We start from the raw sequence: 20,448 nt of genomic DNA, 5'->3' as shown, positions 1-20,448 counted from the left end.
TGCCACGTTGGGCTTCTTCTTCTTGATGAGAGCGATTGCTCCCACAAAAGTAACGAATTTTTTGGTAATGGTGCGGTGCATATGTTTACCAGAATAGGGTCCCTATTGTCTGTGGGAATATTTAGTGTCGATAGAACCGACAAACAATTTTAAACAGTGGATTCTAGTGTAATGAATTCTACATCTTTTTCTTTCTAAATTTTTGGCAAGTTCATTAGCGTTACTTGATTATCGACCGGAATTCCTTCGTTTTCGTATCTAGCTTTTGGAGCTTCCCACGCCAAATTGAAATTATCGTCATTTAATGCGAACGAATGACCTTTTGTTTTGTATCCTCCATAAAATGTTTCTGTGTCACATGCGCGCACCTCGAGGTGGATGCTTGAACTTGCCTTTTGATTATCATTTGTGGCAGCTCTACTCTACTGTGGGGAGTAATTGCAATTGCTTTTACGAGTATTAGCTTTAATTGATCGGAGATCATAGCTTTTTTTTCTTCATACTGGTCAGAGCACTTTTCGTAAATATCGTAAGCCGATGATTTAAAATTATGTGGCAGGTCTGAATCGTCAGATTCTAGTATGGCGTCATGAGCCGCTTGGAGGTGAGGCCAAAAATTTTTAAGATTTTGATTTTTGATTTCTAATAACGATTCAGAGTTTTCTTGAATCGATGAAGAGGCAAATCTAGTGCAGTATCTTGTTAAATTGTCACTTTCTGAAATAAATTTAGCATCCTGTTTTGGGCGTGTAGCTCTTGCAGGTGTATTTTGATTAGTGTCGGTATTAACCATTTTGCAAAATAATGTTATTTATTTATTTTATTTTAGTTTTAAGTTTGAAAATATCCACATTTTTAATTTATTATCACCTTTTATGTCCTTATGTTAGTATTTAGGTACACCCTAACACTTGGACTTGTATGTAGGTATGTATGTGCTTATGAAGGTATTTAAGTTTTGTGCAACTGCAAATATTTACCATCAAAAATTAACGTCTTTTTTGTGGTTTCTGTGCAACCCTTACAAAGAACATTAATTACAGCTGATCGGTGAAGAAAAACATTTTTTTGTAAACAAAATTTTTGCTCAAATTGGAAAATGTTTCAGTGAAAAATTAGCTGACGCTTTAATTGATGAAGCGCTGAAGAATTTGTATTCGGCTTTTCGCGTTTTAGCTTTTTTAAACTGATTAGCTCCACTTCTTCTCTTTGTTTACAATATTTTTATTTTTGACAGCAGCTGATAATTTCCAAACCAGTGTTGCAAATATTACAATGGCGTTTTAGTGTTGCTTATTTACAAGGGTGTAGCAGGTGCATCGCTATATTTTGTTAGTGTAGAAGCAAAAATATGCTCGCAAACTTTCAATTGCAAAGATATAAGACCATTTGCACCAGATTTTGAATTGCCCTTGTGTGTTTATGATTATGCAATTGAGAGCTCGTTAAAGATATCAACTCGCTTTTTGTTTACAATCTTGCTTGTTATACCCTGAACAGGGTATATTAAGTTTGTCACAAAGTTTGTAACACCCAGAAGGAAGCGTCGGAGACCCTATAAATTATATATGTATATAAATGATCAGTACGTTGAGCAGAGTCGATTTAGCCATGTCCGTCTGTCTGTTTGTCCGTCTGTCTGTATATATACGAACTAGTCCCTCAGTTTTTAAGTTATCGTTTTGAAATTTTGTAAACGTCATTTCCTCTTCACGAAGCTGCTCATTTGTCGGAACTGCCGATATCGGATCACTATAACATATATATAGCTGCCATTCAAACTCAACGATCGGAATCAAGCTCTTGTATGGAAAACTTTCACATTTGACAAGATATATTCACGAAATTTGGTATAGATTATTTTCTAAGACAACAATGTAATCTCCGAAGAAATTGTTCAGATCGGTTAACTATAGCATATAGCTGCCATACAAACTGAATGATCGGAATCAAGTTTTTGTATCGAAAACTTTTACATTTGACAAGATATATTCACGAAATTTGGTATAGATTATTTTCTAAGACAACAATGTAATCTCCGAAGAAATTGTACAGATCGGATTACTATAGCATATAGCTGCCATACAAACTAAATGATCGGAATCAAATACTTGCATGGGAAACTTCCTCATTTGTCGATATATCTTCACGAAATTTGGTATGAGTTATTGCTTATAGAAATAATGTAATATCAGAAGAAATTGCTCAGATCGGATTACTATAGCATATAGCTGCTATACAAACCGAACGATCGGAATCAAAGGCTTGTATGGAAAACTTTTGCATTTGACGTGGTATTTTCACGAAATTTGGCATGGATTACTGCTTAAGGTAACAATATAATCTCCAAAAAAAATGGTTCACAACGAATTACTATAGCATATAGCTTCCATACAAACTGAACACATAGTTACTAAGAGAAATGCACCTGTAAAGGGTACTTAGCTTCGGAGCAACCGAAGTTAACATTTTTTCTTGTTTTTGTTTGCCAAAGAACATCAGGTATTGACGGATAATTGCCAATGTGGACTTAGAATATGTGGTTGTACAAATGGTATGTGTTGATATGTTTTTTCTATAGTTCTCACAAATTATGTTTATTTTGTTGAATTTGTTTTATGAATTTTTTTGTTTTGTATGTAATACAATTATTTTTATTTCGTTTTTCCGCTTTTACTTGTGTACGGAATTCAACGATTAGTTATTATTTTTTAAAATAATTTAATAAAAAGCAGACTAATGTGTTAACTTATACAAACACACGGTATAAAATCTGCCAAGTACATTATAAAATACCATACAATTTTATAATGTACTTGGCAGATTTTATACCGCGTGTTTGTATAAGTTAACACATTAGTCTGCGGTATAAAATCTGCCAAGTACATTATAAAATACCCTACAATTTTATAATGTACTTGGCAGATTTTATACCGCTCACTGTAGTGTTCTTAGAGCTACCCCACACCAGCCAGTAAGCGTGGGAATAGTCCTTGTCAGCATTTTCTCAACAACTGGCAAATTCTTCGCTACTCGATATCAGCGCGGTAGCAGCGATTCAGCTGTTGTCTAAATGACAACAACAACAGCAGGTGCAGCTAAACAGCAACAACAGTATCAGCAGAGTTGCCGAAATTATGCCAAGCATAGGTAATCAGGCAGGGCTCATATTTTTAAGTTTTAGTCTTAAGTCTGGAGGATGGAGTCATATGCAGAAGTTCACGCAAGTGAGGAAAGTTCTCTGATCGCCATTCACTTGGGAGTTCTTGTACATATGACTCAAGCAGCTAACTACTTCCGGTCTTTGACCAAGTATCCTCTGGGTAGCCTAAGAACATCCGTTTGAAGGCGAGCTAAAGTGAGAAGGCGAAACATCCCCTCCGCAGGGTTGTGCGCTGGGTTTGGGACCCGCCACGTAAAAAATTCTACAAATGAAAATTAGCAAACAGCCTCGGATGAGAGACCCCCTTTTCATGACGACCATGGCAAACGAAATATGAACTACGAATTGAGGGCATGCACCTGGAATGTCCGGTCCCTTAATTGGGAAGATGCCGCTGAACAGCCTCGTGAAAATAAAGGCTGACATCACCGCCGTAAAAGAAATGCGATGGACGCGACAAAGACTGAGACAAGTAGGTCCTTGTGGCATTTACTACAGTGGCCATATAAAGAAGCGCAAGTTTGGTGTATGATTCGTGGTGGGAGAGAGACTCCGTCGCCAAGTACTATCATTCACTCCGGTGAAAGAACATCTAGCCACAATCCGCATCAAAGCGAGGTTCTTCAACATATCGCTGACTTGCTCCCACGCCCCGATGGAAGAGAAGGAAGATTTTACCAAAGATACTTTCTATGAGCGTTTGGAGCGCGCCAATGAGAGCTGCCCCCTCCACGATGTCAAAATCGTGCTTGGCGACTTTAACGCCAAGGTGGGCAAAGAAGGTACCTTTGGCACTATGGTCGGTAAACTACACCTCCACCAAACATCCCCAAATGGGTTGAGGCTGATCGACTTCGCCGGAGCCCGAAATATGGTTATCTGTAGTACTAGATGCCAGCATAAGAAGATACATCAAGCTACCTGGCTGTCTCCGGATCGAAAACTGCCAACCAAATCGATCATGTTGTGATAGACGGAAGACACGTTTCCAGTGTTTTAGATGTGCGTGCGCTCCGAGGTCCTAACATCGACTCGGACCACTATCTTGATGCAGCTAAGATTCGCACCCGCCTCTGTGCAGCAAAAAACGCACGCCAACAAACACAAGGAAGGTTCGACGTCGAGAAGCTGAAATCACAACAGACAGCCGAACGATTTTCTACTCGGCTTGCACTCCTGCTCTCTGAGAGCACTCGTCAACAACTCGGTATAAGGGAACTGTGGGACGGCATTTCGAACTCCTTACGTACAGCTGCAAAAGAAAGTGCAAAAGAACAGCTGGTACGACGAGGAGTGCCGTGTCGCAGCGGAGAGAAAACAGGCTGCCTACCTCGCAACGTTACGATCGACCACTACACGTGCGGGATGGGATAGATACCGAGAGTTGCAGAGGGAAGCGAGACGCATTTGCAGACAAAAGAAGAAAGAGGCCGAAATGCGTGAGTACGAAGAGCTTGATAAGCTTACCGACAGGGGGGTAGAAAATTTTACGAAAAAATGCGTCGGCTTACAGAAGGTTTCAAGACCGGAGCATACTCTTTTAGAACCCCCAAAGGTGATCTAGTGACTGATGCCCAGATCATAGTTTAATTATGGAGGGAACACTTCTCCAGCCTGCTGAATGGCAGTGAACGCACAACACCAGGAGAAGGAGAACCCGACTCCCCAATCGATGACGATGAAGCAGACGTTCCATTACCCGACCATGAAGAAGTTCGAATAGCAATTGCCCGCCTGAAGAACAACAAAGCGGCAGGGGCCGACGGATTGCCGGCCGAGCTATTCAAACACGGCGGCGAAGAACTGATAGGGAGCACGCATCAGCTTCTTTGTAAAATATGGTCGGACGAAAGCATGCCCAACGAATGGAATTTAAGTGTGCTCTGCCCAATCCATAAAAAAGGAGACCCCTCAATCTGCGCCAACTACCGTGGGATTAGCCTCCTCAACATCGCATATAAGGTTCTTTCGAGCGTATTGTGTGAAAGATTAAAGCCCACCGTCAACAAACTGATTGGACCTTATCAGTGTGGCTATAGACCGAATATCTCCTGTCATCAAACAAACAGTCGTCGCGCTCGCGACTTGGCACTCACGTCACTGTTGACAGTCATAACTTTGAAGTTGTAGATAATTTCGTCAATCTTGGAACCAGCGTAAACACCACCAACAATGTCAGCCTAGAAATCCAACGCAGGATAAATCTTGCCAACAGGTGCTACTTCGGACTGAGTGGGCAATTGAGAAGCAAAGTCCTCTCTTGACAAACAAAAACCAAACTCTATAAGTCGCTCATAATTCCCGTCCTGCTATATGGTGCAGAGTCTTGGAGAGAAAAGTTCTGCGAAAGATTTATGGTTCTTTGCGCGTCGGCCACGGCGAATACCGCATTCGATGGAACGATAAGCTGTACGAGATATACGACGACATCGACTTAGTTCAGCGAATTAAAAGACAGCGGTTACGCTGGCTAGCTCATGTTGTCCGGATGGACGAAAACACTCCAGCTCTGAAAGTATTCGTCGCAGAACCCGGAGGGGGAATCAGAGGAAGGGGAAGACCTCCACTCCGTTGGAAGGACCAAATGGAGAAGGACCTGGCATCGCTTGGAATATCCAATTGGCGCTACGTAGCGAAAAGAAGAAACGACTGGCGCGCTGTTGTTAACTCGGCTATAATCGCGTAAGCGGTGTCTACGCCAATTAAGAAGAAGAAGTCTTAAGTCAGACTTGAACAAAAGCACATAGTGTTTAATAAAAATTTTTAAATTGTAAAGTTAAAGTTTTGAGTTTATTTCCTGGATAACAACCCGTAGGACTGGAAAAATACTGTAGAAATAATTGAATTAAAGTTGTAAGTTTATTTCCTGAACAACAGCCCGTAGGATTTTGGAAATAATTGGCGCCTAACACGGATATGATCAGCCCAGACGAAACCACACCAAGGTGAATTATCAGAAGGATCTTTAATATTTTCATGTAAGTACTCAGTGATCGGTATAATAGAAAAAATATAACAGAAAAAGAATAAATAAAGTTATAAATACAATTTATTGAAGTTAATAAAAAATTGCGCATAGCGCAAAATTAGTGAAATTTTCAAGTGTAACAAAATTTTTAAAGTGGCCCGTAGGGCTAAATTATTTGTGTGTTTAACTAACCATTAAAAAAGTTCGCTAAAGAATAAATAAAATCGTTGATACAGTCAGGTTTTAAGAGACATCAAAGTGAATGAGGAGACATTGAGGGTAATGTGACAGCTGCCGTCACTGCAGCTACGGAAAGGTAGCTTGGGCCTCCTTCGAGAGGACAATAGGACAGCTGACAGAACGACTAAAGGCTTTAGAAACTCCATTAGAAGTGGAGGAATATGAAGTAGTGACTATAGGCCCGACTGTTCGGTGTGAGAAATCTTTAGAGCTAATTAAATCTCTGCCGGAATTCAGTGCCGAAAGGTCACGATATATTAGTTGGAGGCAAGCTGCATTTGCTGCCTATAAGTTGTTTGAAAATTACGAGAACAGTTCGATGATGAAAATGTTGATCGATACCGGAGCGGGAAAAAATTTTGTTAAACCCAACGAAAATTTAAAAGGGATAAGGAATCTAGAAAACTCATTTAAAGTTAGGTCCATCCAGAGTAATGCTGTAAATAAGGAAAGGTTCTTAATTAACGTGCTCGGAAAGACGGCTCCTTTTTACCTTCTTTCCGAACTTAAAAAATTTGACGGGATTATTGGGTTTGACTTCTTGAAAGAGGTTGGCGCAAAACGACTTACAAATGGGAAGCCTCCACTATAAAGGTGGTGAGAAAAAATTATATTATTATGATTGTAAGAGTGTCAATATAATAGTTGGAAATGGGAATTCCCCTAAGGAGCCAGTGAATACGGAAAAGGTTTCTTTTATATTGGGAAAACATGAAAAAGTCTTCGCAAATCCAGATAAGGCTTTGCGTTTAACACTAATATGGTAGCCACCATTAGGACAGTCGATAACGAACCGATTTATTCAAAGTCATACCCTTACCCGATAGCCGCTTCAGAATTTATAAATCAGGAAATTAAAGATTTGCGACGAGATGGAGTAATTCGTTCTTCTGGATCTCCAATATGGGTTGTCGATCAAAAAAAAAACACGGGATAGATGAGAACGGGAGGAAGAAGATGAGGATTGTAGTTGATACTTCGGTCATTTTAACTAATATGGGAAAATCAGCATTTTTACGACACTTGACTTAAATAATGGAAACTCTCTCTGTAAATAATGGGAAACGAATTTTGTAGACTTCCTTTCGGGCTGAAAAATGCGCCCGCAATTTTCCAAAGGGCAATTGATGATGTTCTCAGAGATGAAATAGGGAAATCCTGTCATGTTTACATCGATGATGTAATTATATTCTCAAGCAATGAAGAGGATCATTACAGAGACATCGAAAGAATTTTAACGAAAATTTACCAAGCCAACATGCGAGTTTCAATGGAGAAATCAAAATTTTTTAGGGAACAAGTGGAATTCCTTGAATTTATTGTTTCGAAGGAAGGGATAAAAATATGCCCTGATAAAGTCAATGACATTCTGATTTATAAAACGCCTAACACTATTCGCAGTTTACGAGCATTTTTGGGGCTATCTGGTTACTATAAGAAGTTTATTAAAGACTATGCTTCCATAGTAAGGCCTCTGAAAAGATACTCAAGGAGAGAAAATGGTCATGTGGGGACGAATCAATCAAAAAATGTTAAAATTGAGTTGGACAATGACGCGTTGATGGCTTTCAAAAAAGTTAAGAGAATTTTATCTTCTGAGGACTTACTTCTGCTATATCCTGATCACAATAAACCATTTGACTTAACAACTGACGCTTCAACACACGCTATTGGGGCGGTATTATCTCAAGGTAATAGGCCTATAACCATGATTTCCAGAACGTTATCGACAGCAGAAGAGAATTATGCTACCAATGAAGGAGAGCTTTTAGCGATAGTGTAGGCACTTCAGAAGCTGCGAAACTATTTGTACGGAGTAAAACAGCTGAATATTTTTACCGATCATCAGCCTTTGACCTTCGCTGTCTCGGAAAAGAATCCAAACACGAAAATAAAACGCTGGCGAGCATTTGTGGAAGAGCTTTCACCTCAATTTCATTATAAACCCCGTAAGGAAAAGCATGTTGCCGATGCATTGTCACGACAACACATTAATGCAATAGAGCAGGAATCCTCATCTGTTACTATGCATAGTGAAGAATCTCTAACAGAAGTTATTCCAAAATTGGAAAACCCTATTAATTCATTTCGAAATCAGATAATTCAGGAAGAAGGATATGTCACAACCAAGAAGACAAGAATTGTTTTCAAGTCACGGATAAGGCATCAAATTACATTTAAAAAACTTCAGGATATACTAGAAGTGATTGGTGAATGCATTAATCCTGATGTAGTTAACGCTATTTATTGCAGTTTGCCTATTTTGGGCAAAATTCAGGACGAGATTGTAAGGAAATTCCCGTCAATAAAATTTCGTTACACAGTGAGACTAGTTAATGATATTTTTAATGAAGACGATCAAAACGAAATACTGGCAATGGAACATAGTCGAGCACATCGCTCTGTCCGAGAGAACATTAAACAAGTATAACGAATACTATTTTCCAAATATGCGGAAGAAATTAATTGAATTACTGTCAACTGCAAAATTTGTAAAGAAGCCAAGTACGAACGGCATCCGAGTAAACTAGAGTTAGGAAAGACTCCGATACCATCCCGTCCTGGGGAAATGTTACATATAGATATTTATTCTACTGATAAACATAATTTTTAACCTGCATAGATAAATTTTCAAAATTCGCCACAGTTATTCCAATTGCATCAACGGCAATTGTTGACGTAAAACAAGCTTTATTACAAATCCTTAATTCTTTTGAAAATACGAGGAATGTGACGGTTGATAACGAAAAGTCACTGACTTCACAAACAATATAGTCCTTCTTAAGCATCAGTTTGGAGCAGAAATTTATACAACCCCTCCTTTCCACAGTACAACAAATGGGCAGATAGAGAGATTTCATAGCACCTTAACTGAAATCGCTAGATACATTAAGCTAAATCAAGCTATAAATAATACCAATGAACTAATACTTCTTCTTCTTCTTAATTGGCGTAGACACCGCTTTCGCGATTATAGTCGAGTTAACAACAGCGCGCCAGTCGTTTCTTCTTTTCGCTACGTGGCGCTTAGTGGATATTCCAAGCGAAGCCAGGTCCTTCTCCACTTGGTCCTTCCAACGGAGTGGAGGTCTTCCTCTTTCTCTGCTTCCCACGGCGGGTACTGCGTAATTATTTCAGAGCTGCAGTGTTTTCGTCCATCCGGACAACATGAGCTAGCCAGCGTAGCCGCTGTCTATTAATTCGCTGAACTATGTCGATGTCGTCGTATATCTCGTACAGCTTATCGTTCCATCGAATGCGATATTCGCCGTGACCAACGCGCAAAGGACCATAAATCTTTCGCAGAACTTTTTTCTCCAAAACTCTCAACATCGACTCATCCGTTGTTGACATCGCCCAAGCCTCTGCACCATATACCAGGACGGGATTTATGAGTGACTTATAGAGTTTGGTTTTTGTTTGTCGAAAGAGGACTTTGCTTCTCAATTGCCTACTCAGTCCGAAGTAGCACCTGTTGGCAAGAGCTATTCTGTGTTGGATTTCTAGACTGACATTGTTGGTGGTGTTTACGCTGGTTCCAAGATAGACGAAATTATCTACAACTTCAAAGTTATGACTGTCAACAGTGACGTGAGTGCCAAGTCGCGAGTGCGACGACTGTTTTTTGATGACAGGAGATATTTCGTCTTGCCCTCGTTCACTGCCAAACCCCTTTTTTTTTTGCTTCCAGTTTGGAGAAAGCAGAACTAACGGCGCGGGTGTTGAGGCCGATAATATCAATCTCATCGGCATACGCCAGGAATTGTACACTCTTATAGAAGATGGTACCTTCTCTATTTAGTTCTGTAGCTCGAACTATTTTCTCCCGAAGCGGGTTGAAAAAGTCGCACGATAGGGAATCGCCTTGTCTGAAACCTCGTTTGGTATCGAACGGCTCGGAGAGGTCCTTCTTGATTCTGACAGAGCTTTTGGCAGGAATAATGGGATGTCCAACTTATTCCAATGTGAGAGCGCTTCAAAATTGGCGTTTTTTATAACATTTTCCATTGTGGGCATATTGAACAAAATAATAATTTTTGGGCATTTAAATTAAAACACCCAACATTTAGTATGAATAAAAATTACTATATAGTGGTTATTTATTATATAGAGAAACCATTTAAATCCTTTATACCAAAGTGATCAGGGTGACGAGTAGAGTCGAAATCCGGATGTCTGTATGTTCGTCCGTCCGTCCGTGCAAGCTGTAACTTGAGTAAAAATTGAGATATCATGATGAAACTTGGTACGCGTATTCCTTGGCTCCATAAGAAGGTTAAGTTCGAAGATGGGCAAAATCGGCCCACTGCCACGCCCACAAAATGGCGAAAACCGAAAACCTATAAAGTATCATAACTAAGCCATAGGAAGGGGCATATTTGGACGTAATTGTTTTGGAAAAGTGGGCGTGGCCCCGCCCCCTACTAAGTTTTTGGTACATATCTCGGAAACTACTTTAGCTATGTCAACCAAATTCTATAGAGTCGTTTCTTTCAGGCATTTCCATATACAGTTCAAAAATGGAAGAAAGCGGATAATAACCACGCCCACCTCCCATAAAAAGGTTATGTTGAAAAACACTAAAAGTGCGTTAACCGACTAACAAAAAACGTCAGAAACACTAAATTTTACGGAAGAAGTTGCAGAAGGAAGCTGCATCCAGGCTTTTTTTAAAAATTGAAAATGGGCGTGGCCTCGCCCACTTATGGACCAAAAACCATATCTCAGGAACTACTAAACCCATTTCAATGAAATTCGGTATATAATATTTTCTTAACACCCTGATGACATGTACGAAATATGGGGGAAATCGGTTCACAACCACGCCTTCTTCCAATATAACGCTATTTTGAATTCCATCTGATGCCTTTTCTGTATATTACGAGTATATACATTAGGAACCAATGATGATAGCGGAATAAAACTTTACACAAATACGGTATTTGAAAAATATGTAAATGACGTATAATGAAATCCCGATTATCACTTTATCATGCGAGAGTATAAAATGTTCGGTGACACCCGAACTTAGCCCTTCCTTACTTGTTAAAAATTGAAAATGGGCGTGGCGTCGCCCACTTATGAACCAAAAACCATATCTCAGGAACTACTAGACCGATTTCAATGAAATTCGGTGTATAATATTTTCTCAACATCCTGATGACATGTAAGAAATATGGGTGAAATCGGTTCACAACTATGCCTTCTTCCAATATAACGCTATTTTGAATTCCATCTGATGCCTTCTCTGTATAATATATACATTAGGAACCAATGATGATAGCGGAATAAAACTTTACAGAAATATGGTATTTGAGCTGAGGTAAGCCTTGTGGAAAAATTGTCGTGATCGGACTAAAACTTTTCAAGGTCCCTGATATCAAACACGAAGAACTCAGTGCCTAACCTAACATAACCTAATTTTTCACCGAAAATATCGGTAAATCTCTCAGACATTTTCATGTATTTCAGAGGGCACCATTTTTATACTCTCGCAAAAAAGTTGCTAATAACAGTGTTAACGATTAATAATAAGTTCACTAAATTTATATGATTTATCCTGTGCAATTTGGCATCACCATTATCCAGGTACACGATCTGGCATCACCATGATCAGGTGACGCATTTCGTTTCGGCATTTCTACCGTTGTTTGGGTCAGACCATTGTGCAGTATACAAAAACAACTAGACGCACGATTGTCAGGTGATGCGTTTTAGCTTGGCACAACAGGCGATTATACTGTTCTTTGGTCAGACCATGGTTCCGTATGCAATAACAGAATTGTTATTTTCACCAGTTCGCTTACGTATTATTTTTCTATATAAGCTTGAGTTAAGCATAGAATTGTTCAGTTGTCAGTCAAATGAATTGGATGGTACTTGGAGAGTACCAAATACAGTAAATAAATTTATATTAAAGTCGAGTCGTGGTTTTATTAGCGTGCAGGCATATACGTCATACGGGTTAATTTGAGTGTTTAGTGCAATACTAAACATTTTTGGTGCCTCCTGTGAGGAAGTGTGTATCGTTTAAATTGCGGATAAGATGTCAGCATTAAACTTGCGTACATCAGCACGCACATCTATATTGCGCATCTGGACGCAAGTTCAAGCAGAGAACTACCATCCAGACTGTGTTGAAAGTGAACAGCTCTTGGGTAGTGCCAGACAACATTTCTCTCGTTTTATGGATAACCATTTTGCCCTCGTGTCCAGCGCACATGGAGGCGAGATGGCAGAGCATGATGATTTGCTCGCTTCAACGGAGGAGATTTTCAACAACATTTGCATCAAATTAAAACGTAAAATGTCAGCGTTTAGTGAACTTCCCAACCAGGAATGCAGCCATGCACCAGACATGCGTTTGGATCCCGTCTCCATTCCAAGCTTTGACGGAGAGCCGTCCAATTGGTTAGCGTTTAAGGATATGTTTGAGACGCTGGTTCACAACAGGAACGACTTGCAGCCCACCTATAAACTGGGAAAATTGAGACAATATGTGAAGGCGGAAAAGGTTCCATTAGTCGGTGGCTTGTACACAGGTGGGTATGAGGAGGTCTGGGCTGAACTGAAACAACGTTACGACAATCCCCGTACTCTTTCGGAACATCATGTTCAGCATCTACTAGACTTACCAACCCACCCATCAGAATCTCGAGCTACTCTACTTAATTTTGTGGATAGTGTACGTAACTCCTTCAGAGCGCTTGAATTGATGAATGTGCCAGTAAAACAGTGGGATGCTATAGCCGTACCTCTACTACTACCGAAATTACCGATTGTTACTCGAACCGAGTGGGGAATGAGCCTAAAATCCAATGCAATTCCGAAAATGGAAGAAGTGATAATGTTCGTGGAGCGGCGTGCAGCTAACCTGCCGACATCGTCGCCAATTGCTCCACATATTTCAAGCGGACGGACATCGAGTCGTGTCGTGAAGGCGCATCTGACTATGAACTCCGGAAAAATTCTTAATCCGGTGGTAGCATCTGACAAGGCAACGAATTGCCCATCTTGTAATGAGTTTCATCGGATTACGAAATGTCAAAAGTTTCGTAACCTTCAACTTGACGGACGCTGGGACTTGGTGAAGCAGGCATCACTATGTTTCAATTGCCTCAAGACCGGCCATCGTAATCGCGACTGTCCATCTGGCTTATGTCTCAATTGCCAACAGAAGCACAATACTCTTCTATGTAGAAGGCTCCAGCAGACGAGTGTTGAAGGTACTTCCGCCAGATTTACTTCTGGAGCGTCGGCTACATCGCCAATGGTGGCCCCAAAGGTACTTCCTCGACAACAATGACCATGGAGCGACGTCCAGTCATTTCTCTTACAGAGTGACCGGACTATTCTCTTAGCAACGGCAAACGTGCTTCTTGCTGACTGTAAGGGTTACTTAAAGGAATGTCGAGCCCTTTGTGATATTGGTTCCCAGGTGAGCTTCGTTTGCGAATCATTAGTAACTATTTTGAATCTTCCTAGAAGTCCCTGTGAGTTCCAAGTCGAGGGTATTGATCAAAGCCTTTCAACCCGTACCAAAGGTGTTGTCAGAGTTAGTATGCAGTCCCAGGTGGACGAGAAGTTCCAGATCAGCTTCGATGCGTACATCATTGATTCAATCACGTCGATGACTCCTTCTACTAATATAGACATCAGGACCAGTCATCATTTAAGGGATCTTTGTTTAGCTGATCCGGAATTCGGTATACCAGGTCCCGTAGAACTACTGATTGGCGCGGATATTTGGCCTGCTCTTGTATTAAACGACGTTGTTGCCGGTTCTCATAACGAACCATGTGCATTACACACCCGTCTCGGATGGGTAGTGCTAGGTCCAGTAGCATCGAACGAGTCGAAGTCAACCCTTTTTTCATCACTCATTGACGTTTCCGATGATTCTACCACCGATAAACTTCTAAGGAAATTTTGGGAAGTAGAGGAGCCTCCTGATAACATCAAGGCGGAGGTGGACGAATGTGAAGAGATTTTCGCAAACACGGTTACGCGTCATCCGAGTGGTCAATATATAGTACAGATACCATTTCGATCTGATGCCTCTCCCCTTGGAAATTCACATTCGGCGGCACTTCGGCAATTTTTGAAACTAGAGCGGACATTGGCAAACGACTATGTACTGAGGGAGAAATACGTGGAATTCATGAGGGAATACATCAATTTGGGACATATGGAGGCAATCGATGCTCCTCCAGTTGACATAGGAAGCTGTTATTACATCCCTCACCATGCTGTTTTGACTAAATTCAGAGTAGTGTTTAACGCATCATCTAAAACAACGAACGGTGTATCTCTTAACGATACGCAAATAAGTGGACCACGGCTACAGGATAACCTGGTTGACATACTTCATCGATTTCGGCGGTATTCGGTAGCTCTCACAGCCGATATCAAAAAAATGTTCCGACAGGTAATGGTGGATTCTAGGCATCGGAAATGGCAACAGATCCTTTGGAGGGAATGCCCTAATGAACTCTTGCGTACCTATCAACTTAAGACACTGACGTACGGTATGGCAAGCAGTCCTTTTAATGCTATTAGGTCATTGAGACAGTGTGCATACGATAATTGGAAAGTGATCGCTGACGTCAGCCGGGCAGCCGCAGCACGGGACAGCATCCTTCATAGCTTTTATGTGGATGATTATTTGGAAAGTGTCCACACGACAGAACTGGCCATCAACCGTGCACGGGACGTTGATGCCATTCTTCAACAAGGTAAATTTGAGTTAGATAAATGGAACTCCAACTGCGTCCAGACCCTGGAAGGAATCAGTGGCTCTAAGGCGTCAGCATCGGAGATAAATTTTAGCGATTCCAGCACAACGGTATTGGGCCTTCACTGGAATCCTATTACTGATACGTTATTCTTCAAGGTAAAGGCATGTAACTTTGACACAATTCCTACTAAACGGATTGTTTTGAGTAATATTGCAAGATTGTATGATCCACTGGGTCTGTTGGCACCGGTTGTCGTAACGGCCAAGATGTTTGTTCAAAATCTATGGTTGGCGAAATTGAGTTGGGATACGCCTCTGCCATCTAATCTTCAAGAGACTTGGATGAGATACCGGAATAGTTTACAGACTCTCGAAAGGATCAAAATACCACGATGGCTGGGAATCAGAGAACATGCTGTATTGACACTACATGGGTTCTGCGATGCAAGTACCAAGGCTTACGCCGCAGTTATTTACCTACGAAACACCATCGCTAACGGAGGATCCCATACATCTCTGATTGTCGCAAAAACAAGAGTGGCTCCATTGAAGGAAATGACTATCCCCCGCCTCGAACTTTCGGCAGCTCAGCTATTGGTTACAACTATGAACAACATACGTCGCGCCTTGCAAATGGAAGATACGGCTTACACTTTATGGAGTGACTCAACAATTGTTCTCCATTGGATTCGGCGGGAACCCTCTTCATTGAAACAATATGTGGCAAATAGGATAGCTTTTATACAATCAAAATCGGATATAAACGCGTGGCGACACATTCGTTCAGAAGACAATCCCGCTGACTGCGCCAGCCGTGGAATTACACCGATAGGACTCATGGGGAACGAGCTTTGGTGGAAGGGACCTCCTCTTATTCATGCGGTGAATGAATCATTATCAGCGTTACCAAGTCTCACAGCTGAGGAAAATCAAACTTTTATTGGGGAAAGCCGTCCGTTAACTGTGCATCTTGGCGTTACCAGCGGGGACGGTTTACTGATGACATCCTTTGGAGCACAACGAGTACCTTTGGTAGCAAGGTTTAGCCGTTTGAGTGCCTTACTAAATACAACTGCTCGAATGCGTCGTATAATGCCGACGTTGAGAAGTCAGAGATCACAGGAGTTGATTACTGCTGAAGAGAAAGAATGGGCACTAATCACACATATTCGTCAAAGCCAAGGTAAAATGTATCATTCTGAAATTAGAGCACTTAAATCTCGTTCCAGCATCGCTTTGTCAAGTAACCTGCTTCCACTGAACCCAATTTTGGACGAAGAGGGCCTACTGCGTGTTGGTGGTCGGTTAACAAATTCGGAATTACCGTATGAGCAAAAACATCCAATCATTCTTGCCAATACCTGTCCATTGGCAAAACTTCTCGTAAGTGATGCTCATAGGTGCTGTCTCCATGGTGGGATACAGGAAATGCTGCAGTACTTACGCATGCGATTTTGGATTATGCATGCACGTCGGCTTGTAAAGTCATATCTTCATCAGTGCGTCACATGCCGTCGACACTCCCGAGTAACTCAGCATCAACAGATGTCCTCACTTCCAAAATCCCGAGTTATGATTGCCCCACCCTTTACCCATACCGGGTTGGACTATTGCGGGCCATTCAATGTTCGTCATGGAGGAAAGCGAACCACTACAATGAGCAAAACTTACGGAGCGATTTTCATTTGTATGGCTACGAAGGCCGTACATATCGAACTTGCGGAAAATTTGTCGACTCAGGCATTTATCGATGTGTTTGATCGCTTCATAAGCCGCCGTGGAATATGTTCGATCCTTTATAGCGATAACGGAACGCAATTTGTAGGTGCTAGTCGAGTTCTATATCAAGACCTTCAAAGTTGGAGAAATATATATGCAACTCAGCATATTGCAGCTTCCGGCACGCAGTGGAAATTCATCACTCCAGCCGCACCCCATCATGGAGGTCTTTGGGAGGCAGCTGTGCGTTCAGCAAAAAAACATCTCTATCGCACAATTGGTCGCCAAATCTTACGCTTCAATCAACTGAGTACACTACTTGTTCGGATTGAGGCTTGTTTGAATTCCAGGCCACTCGTTCCTCTTCACGATGACCCCAATGGTAGCTACGCACTCACACCTGGCGACTTTCTCATTGGTCGACCGCTCAATTCGCGCCCAGAACCACCTATTGATGATATTCCACAAAATCGTCTTATATATTCTCAACAATTACAGAAAATGTTCGAGCATTTTTGGAAGCGGTGGAACCGTGAATATTTATCCAGCTTACAGGCGCGTCGCAAGTGGGAAGGTCGACGTGAGAATCTCCAGCCAGGAGATGTAGTACTGATTCAGAACGAGAATCTACCACCCATGCATTGGCGCATGGGTCGCATCACTGAAGTTCACCCTGGCAGCGACGGATTGGTACGAATAGTTACGGTTGAATATAACAGTGAGAAACGTACACCTGAAGGACTTTTTGTTAAGCACCATTGCCAACGTCCAGTGCAAAAGATTTGCCGTCTTATTGATCCAAATCGAGAATTCCTGAACCCTGACGGTTCAGCCGGGCAGGAATGTTAACGATTAATAATAAGTTCACTAAATTTATATGATTTATCCTGTGCAATTTGGCATCACCATTATCCAGGTACACGATCTGGCATCACCATGATCAGGTGACGCATTTCGTTTCGGCATTTCTACCGTTGTTTGGGTCAGACCATTGTGCAGTATACAAAAACAACTAGACGCACGATTGTCAGGTGATGCGTTTTAGCTTGGCACAACAGGCGATTATACTGTTCTTTGGTCAGACCATGGTTCCGTATGCAATAACAGAATTGTTATTTTCACCAGTTCGCTTACGTATTATTTTTCTATATAAGCTTGAGTTAAGCATAGAATTGTTCAGTTGTCAGTCAAATGAATTGGACGGTACTTGGAGAGTACCAAATACAGTAAATAAATTTATATTAAAGTCGAGTCGTGGTTTTATCGGCGTGCAGGCATATACGTCATACGGGTTAATTTGAGTGTTTAGTGCAATACTAAACAAACAGTATCTCGATTATCACTTTATCATGCGAGAGTAGAAAATGTTCGGTGACACCCGAACTTAGCCCTTCCTTACTTGTTAATTATATAGTTCAAGTTTGCTGAAATTGCTGAAAGTTTTATTCTGAGATCGGGTTTCACTCCCAGTCTGTTTCGATATTTATTTTTAAGGTAAACTAGTGTTGAAAACCCAGCTTCACATTTGTAAGTGGTCACAAAAGGCATTAAAAAAATTATTGCTTGATGAGCTAGTATTGTGTATTTTTGACGACGAAAATAAATCAATGGTCTTGTGTGAAATGTATCCTTAAGTGCTGTATCAATTGACAGTTCAATCGACATCTGAATCTGGCAAATTTGTTTCGGAAATTAACTTGAATGTAAATGGGTTTCTTATCCAAGCTTTGTTGCCATCGATTGGAAAAAAATATTCTTGAAGATTCCTCTCCAGCTCTAATAAAGGTTCTTTAAATTGAGTTAAGATGTCTTGTGGCAATGCAGTAATGTTGTACTCTTTTTGTATTTCACATAAATTACTAAATTCTTTAAAGTTCCCTGTCTCCGCTCGTTGTAACCACACTATAAGCTTTTAAGCCAGTTAACATCATGAAATCTGTCCTTTTACTTCTTCTTTTAATTCAGTAAGCCTTTTTAAGACATTACCCCTTGACAGCCATCGCACCTCACAGTGTAAAAGAAGATGTTCGTAATCACTTCCCATTTCTTTGCACAAAACAGAGAACAATCTTGAGTTAAGTGGACGAGATTTTATAAAGTTAATGAACTTTACACACTCTTGCATCGTTGCTGTCAAGGGTAAGGGCATCCCTATGAATGCTACAGTGCGTCCATACACATTCCGGAGCTTGGCTTTTATCCTTGGATAAAGTCCAGTACGAATGCCTGATATTGCTCGTGCGCCATCACTTCTTAATCCCATACACTTCTTCCATTCAATGTTATTTTTGATGATATAATCATTAATCAAGTTAAATATTTCTTAGGAGGCCGTTCGTGTTGGCAAAGATTTACAGAACAAAAACTCTTCATAAATAGTATTATCATAAACATATCGTACAAGACATATTAGATTGGCATTATCGGAAATATCTGTACTTTCATCATAATGACATAATTTCAGATGGCTTACGACTGTATTTTCGATGCCTTCTGCTATATCCAAAATCCTACGCTTTACCGTGTTATTTGATAATGCTAACGGACTTACTTGGCTCCACTGTTTTTTTCGAACAATCGAGGTGCTACAATTTTTAGCGACAGAAGTATTAAGTTCTCACCAACAACATGTGGATAGCCGGACTTTGCAATTAATTCTGAAATTTCATAAGAAGCCAGGACAAGATTATGGGTTTGAGTTCCTTGTGAAAAAGTAGACTCCATATTTTTTTCCTATTGTTTAACTCTCTCTTCCTATTTACGAAGAACTCTTTTGGCTTTTCTTTGTGTTCAGGATGTTTCAGTTCCGAATGCCGCTGCAACTTTGAAGGTTTCATTGATTCGTTTGATAGTTCGACACTGCAAATGACACATAGTGGTTTGTGATTTGTAGCCTCCATAAAGCCGAATTTAATGTAATCTTCAAGATATTGTCGGGTCCATGACGCCTTTTTCTTTTTTGAAGATTAATTTATTTCATTATCGTGGACCCGTTTGTTGGAATCAATATCAGAACTTGTACTTGGCCGTACTAACTCACTATCACTCAAATTTTTACTTGTGCTGCTCCCGGAACTGCTACTTTGTTTTATTATCCATTTATCCATTGTTATTGTTGTTAATAATCGTTTTGATATGTAAAATACGTAGGTAATTCAATGCTGCACAAACCTGTTTATACTGCCTGAGCGGAATGTCAGTGATTGGCGGAGTTGGGTGGTGCGAGGTGAGGGTGGAAAGGGGAGGAAGCGCTGAGCCAAAGAACTTAAAGATATAGAGAATGTGCAGGTTCGATGTCGAACATTTTATAGAATTGTAGTACGGAATTCATCTCACAACCACAGAATTCACGATGTGAAATGTTAACATTTTTAACAGTTCTCTCACATACTCAAACAGAGAATATGAGAGAAATAAATATATGTATTTTCGGCATATAATGACATGTGTACAAAACACATCTCTCACACAGAGAACATATAGACATATTTTTATGTTCTCTATCTCACATACCCAAGAATATGAAGAGACGTAAATATACATATGTATGCATGCCCATGATAATACTCAATATAAATGCCTCGGAAGAAATCGGGCTTACAATTAAGACAATAGTGTGCG

At 40.6% G+C, this 20,448-nt stretch overlaps 1 protein-coding gene across 1 annotated transcript; it reads left to right on the top strand.

Annotated features, from left to right (window-relative positions):
* Nucleotides 1-12,417: 12,417 nt before the first annotated feature.
* Nucleotides 12,418-17,676, top strand: LOC120768688. Its single transcript, XM_040095464.1, has 3 exons — nucleotides 12,418-13,597; nucleotides 13,733-16,491; nucleotides 17,326-17,676. The coding sequence occupies exons 1-3, from the start codon at nucleotides 12,418-12,420 to the stop codon at nucleotides 17,674-17,676; spliced, it is 4,290 nt and encodes a 1,429-aa protein (XP_039951398.1).
* The last annotated feature ends 2,772 nt before the right edge of the window (nucleotides 17,677-20,448 follow it).

The sequence above is a fragment of the Bactrocera tryoni genome, chromosome 2, assembly GCF_016617805.1.
Source record: "Bactrocera tryoni isolate S06 chromosome 2, CSIRO_BtryS06_freeze2, whole genome shotgun sequence".
Lineage (NCBI taxonomy): Eukaryota > Metazoa > Arthropoda > Insecta > Diptera > Tephritidae > Bactrocera > Bactrocera tryoni.
This window is presented reverse-complemented; position numbering and strand designations above follow the sequence as displayed.